Source organism: Oratosquilla oratoria, chromosome 22 (genome assembly GCF_046742065.1).
Source record: "Oratosquilla oratoria isolate Oo_2021 chromosome 22, ASM4674206v1, whole genome shotgun sequence".
Taxonomy (NCBI): Eukaryota; Metazoa; Arthropoda; class Malacostraca; order Stomatopoda; family Squillidae; genus Oratosquilla; species Oratosquilla oratoria.
This window is the reverse complement of record NC_134798.1, coordinates 51523713-51529059: the sequence shown is the minus strand read 5'-3', so window position 1 is coordinate 51529059 and position 5347 is coordinate 51523713. Positions and strand designations below refer to the sequence as shown.

General features: G+C 45.7%; 1 protein-coding gene across 1 annotated transcript in view; it reads right to left on the bottom strand.

Annotated features, from left to right (window-relative positions):
• Positions 1-4135: 4135 nt before the first annotated feature.
• LOC143037581 (glycine receptor subunit alpha-4-like) overlaps positions 4136-5347 on the bottom strand; it is a 65057-nt gene continuing 63845 nt past the window's right edge. The window contains exon 10 of the mRNA XM_076206018.1: positions 4136-4725. Within this exon, the coding sequence (XP_076062133.1) occupies positions 4462-4725 (264 nt within the window). The 3' untranslated portion in view covers positions 4136-4461. The remainder of the gene's footprint in view (positions 4726-5347) is intronic.

Sequence of the window (5347 nt, the reverse complement as noted above, 5' to 3'; positions counted from 1 at the left end):
CATACACACACGGGTACAAAAAAGATTGTTGGAACGGAGGCACATGACATTAAGTGATGATCTTCTTGGAGGGCACACAACGTAGATTAGCACAAAACAAACCCCCCTCTCCAAGATCAAAAGACTATACACTGGCATTAAAAAAACCCCCAGTAACATCACCAATCTGTTGGTACATGATTTCCCCACCTAAAACCCAGAACGCAACATCAGAGGGACAAAGGCAAAAGCCGACAAGACTGTGAGAAGAAACACCGTGTGAGATCGAAACTTTTATTGGTACGACGTTTCGGTTGTTACAGCTTTTTCAAGTGACTTGAAAAAGCTGTAACAAGCGCAACGTCGTACCAATAAAGGTTTCGATCTCACACGGTGTTGATTCTCACAACATCAGAGGGCTTTCGTATAATAATCGAACATTGATAGCACAGCACATCTCTCTTCATAGATCCTCAGAACTCTAGTGTTGTGCTTGCCACTGAAAAAAGGAAACTCCGCCATACATACATGGCATTTGCTCACCACACAAGAAATTTTATTGGGAAAAAAAACTGAAAGTGATGACTCACAGTATCTGTAACTTCAGGATTCGGACAGACGATGGAAAATCTTTTCACAGCGAGTGTACAGACAAATCACACAAACGGCACTAAATTAAGCTTCCACAGTCTGGCTATCACCAGTATGGAAAGCAAAGAAGAATACATATGATACAAAAGAAAGCCTTAGGTGAAATAGCAGTGCATGAGAATGATTGGGGCACATTTTTAATGCAAGATACCTCGACCCAACACCCACTGTCCCACTCAACAGGAAACCCATACAAACCGAATACGCCTCACGATTATTCCCAAAACTTGCAACCCAGGAACCTACAGCAACTTGGAGGAAGACCCACGTGCACAAATTATACGACAAATGTTCTTTTCCTAGGTCAAACAATCCCATTATAGATCAAGTATTCCCAGATCGGAACCCAGAGAGAGAGAGAGAGAGAGAGAGAGAGAGAGAGAGAGAGAGAGAGAGAGAGAGAGAGAGAGAGAGAGAGAGAGAGAGAGAGAGAGAGAGAGAGAGAGAGAGAGACGTTCAATGACGCACATGGCATAAGAACATCACCGACCTCACCTCGGCTACGTTCAATTCACCGCCCAGCGTTGAAAATCGTGTATCGCGCAGCACAGAATTTCCCAGGAGACGGACATCGTCTGCATCCTAGGCGCAAATACCGCACAGGAAACGCAGAAGGTGTCTTGCACAATCCGACATGCACACGTTGGAGAGGAAGGACGGAATTCCAAGTGGTGAGGGAGAGCGGGAGGAAGAGGAGGAGAGGAGAGAGATGAGGGAGAAGGCGCAAGAAGTGGATGGGTGGGGAAGGTCGGCGGATCTGGAAGAAAAAAAAAGTGTGTGAGTAATTCATGGGAAAGGGAGAAAAGAGACGAAGTAAGAAGAAGCAGAAAGACTGATATAAGAGAGTAGGGAAGAGACAAGTTAGAGAAAAAGTGTCGTAAATCCTGTGGCCGCTGAAGCCAAGTTTTCCTCAAAAGCCATAGGTCGGCGACAGGAAAGTAAAAAAGAAGAAAGAAGGGAGAAAGGAGCATAGCAAGAGAAAGGGTTGGGAGGAAGCAGAAGGAAAGGAAGCAAGAGAAAGCGACAAAGGAAGGGAATTGGGGCTGGGGGGGGGAGAGGGGCGACTGTTGTGAATGTAAGGGATCAACTCGGAGGAGGGGGTGTGGGGGTGTGTGGGATTACTCAGAGGAGGGCGAGGCGGGACTGGCAATGGCATTGAAAAGAAGGTTGTCGGCACTTCGGGGAGAATCCCCCGGGTTATCCGAAAAAATCCCCCTTTACACACTCAGTCACACGCACGCGCGCACACACACACGCACACACACACACACACACACACACACACACACACACACACACACACACACACACACACACACACACACACACACACACACACACACACACACACACACACACACACACACACACACACACACACACACACACACACAGACATACACACACGCACACACATACACACACACGCAGACACGCACCTATACATACAAACACACACATACACACTCTCGTACAAATACATACACACACACCTGCAGACGCACGGGCACACACATATACGCACCCTACAAACACACACACACACACACACACACATACACACACACACACACACACACACACACACACACACACACACACGCGCGCGCGCGCGCGCACCTATACATACAAACACACGCATACACACTCGTACAAATACACACACGCACATACACACACCTTACAAAAACACACACCTACCCACATCCACACCCACACACACCTACCCCCCCCCCCCACGCGCGCGCGCACGCACGCACACGCTCGCTCAGTTGTGAACACCGAGAAGTACGGAGGTCCTGTTCGGATTTGATAAAGATGCCCATCCTTCAACGGACATCGAGTCTCGCGGGGTCCGGGGCGGCGCCGTTCCAGTAGGAGGAGCAGGAAGATAGTTGGACCCTGAGGACTTGTTGGAGCTGCCGAAGCTGCCAGGAAGCGAGACTCCCCTTGTAAGACCCGCGGCACCCTGCCCGACATCCCCGACCTCATTTCTCAGTCGTCGTTGCCATGAGAGACGACCTTAATGGATGACAGCGGTTTCCCCCGTCGTCGTCGTCGATGGCGACGAGATCCGTCCGCTGTCGTCGATGTCGATGGCGTTCTTGAGTTGCGGCGTTCCGGGCGGTCGACGTCGGAAAACTGTTCCTCAGGATTTGTCGACGACGTCCGAGTCTGCACTACGAAGAGAAAGAGTCTAACGTTTTCTCTCGTATACCATTTTGGTATAAGTAGTTCTTTATTTACGCGGTATATAGGGACTAAGATGTATCGTGTAAATAAAAAATCGCGTAAATTAAATTAGTTAAACTGTACGTTCTACCAACAAACAGCTTTTTAATGAGTATTTCTGGATATAAAAAAGAAACAAATAAATAAAAAACTCTGAACCCAGCTCGTGTCAATTCAAACAAACCGCGTAATTAAAATAAAATGGATTATTTTACAAGTTGCGTCAAACCAAATTCGCATGAAATAAACTCGCGTAAATAAAGAGCTATCTATATTTGTGTCCGCACGCACGTGTGTAGGGTTGACTTACTGCTCCACTATATTTCAGCAAGGGAGAATTTATGTGACGTATCCCACAACTGCATATACGTACACACACACACACACACACACACACACACACACACACACACACACACACACACACACACACACACACACACACACACACACACATATATATATATATATATATATATATATATATATATATACACACACACGTATACACGTGCTTTTAAGTCTTATATTTTTTGTACTGTACAATATTAATTTTTAATACATGTATGCCCCCTCTGCAGTCAAAACATATCATTCAGGTTAAGTACACAGTTAAGACTCGACTGAACGCCCCAGGTTGTGCCTCCGATTTTCGACTCAAGACATTTTTCTTCTTCGGAAGAGTCTTTGAAAAAAAGAAGAAAAAAAAAAAAAAAAATCGCTCGTCACTCGAGGACTGAGGGCTTCTCGAGACCAAGGGAGCTGCGTTCGCCTTTTCCTCGAGGACGACGACGGCCTTCCTCCTCTTCGTCGTCCTCGTCGAATGCGACCGGACAGACATCGGTCGACATCGGGGCGAGGTAATTCTTTGTTCTTCACACTTTCGAAGCGAGAGGCTTAAAGGCACCATTGACAAGGGCCTTCTCCTCCTCCTCCTCTTCCTCCTTCTCCTCCTCGTCCCAAACAGTCGTCCCCTTTCGTCGACAAGGACCACGGTCGTCTTTTCTTACTCATCGTCGACAGTTAAACGAAGATAACACGACACACGCACGCACACACGCACGCACACGTGGCTGGCGACGTATCAAGCGAAGTCAGATGAAATCGACTGATTCTAAATTGATTCCCATGCAATATGACACTGTATACACACACACATATGGTGCCTTTCGTATGTCCTGTGGAACAACAGATGGATATAGGAACCCGAAATTCCTCCCCCTCTCCCCCCGCTCCCCCCCGTCCCCCTCCCCCTCGACCTCCTCTTCCCCATCCTTTCCTGTTCAAGGGTTATCACACTGGGCAGCTTCCACGGGCTTCACCAACGCCGACAGTTGAGAGTTCGTTTGAATAAAAAACGACTTCGGTTCAAAAATCTCATTTTTCAAATCTCCAAATATCAAATTATCTTCCCGTCATGTATAGCAAATCTGAATGACGAACTGAGATATTGCAGACCTATACGAATGTTTAGACATACTGTCGAAATGTCCTTAGAGAAACCTAGATGTCTGTAATCGAAGTCACATTCTAGTCACTCAAACGGAGGTCGGAGGTAGGGCGTTGGAGGAAAATTAGCCCAGTGTGATAGCGTCCCCTTTAGTCGGCCAGTTTGTAGTATCCCCAGTAGATGAAGTTGAAGCAGATGAAGAGGAGAGGGAAGACGAATCTACAGGAACGGTCAAGCTTCTTGGCCACCACGACCTCGTGGTGCCAAAACCCGGGCAGGCACGACCAGCGGGCGGCGCCGGCGCCCATCCTCGCCCGCGGTTCCTCGGCCTCGAGAGACCCCGTCGAGGCTGACCATCTCCTCCGCTTCTTTAAGCACTCGGGCGGAAGGGGCGAAGTTTCCTTCGGGTTGATCTGACGGAGGGAAAAATATGAACATTTTTTATGTATACATGTGTGTGTGTGTGTGTGTATGTATGTATGTATGTATGCATGTATGTGTGTGTATGTATGTATGTATGTATGTATGTATGTATATATGTATGTATGTATGAATGTATGAAAGTATGTATGTATGTGTGCATGTATGTATGTATGTATGTATGTATGTATATATGTATGTATGTATGTATGAATGTATGTATGTATGTATGCATGTATGTATGTATGTATGTATGTATGTATGTATGTATATATGTATGTATGTATGTATGAATGTATGTATGTATGTATGCATGTATGTATGTATGTATGTATGTATGTATGTATGTATGTATGTATGTATGTATGTATGTATGTGTGTGTGTATGTGTATGTATGTATGTATGAATGTATGCATGTGTATATGTATGTATATATGTATATATGTATGTATGTATGTATGTATGTATGTATGCATGTATGTGTGTATGTATGCATGTATGTATGTATGTAACAGGTAACATGAGACAAAAGCAATAACATACAATAAAAGTGAAACAGAAAGGTAACATGAGAAACACAAAAAGACAACATGAAAAAACACAACCGCCAAGGG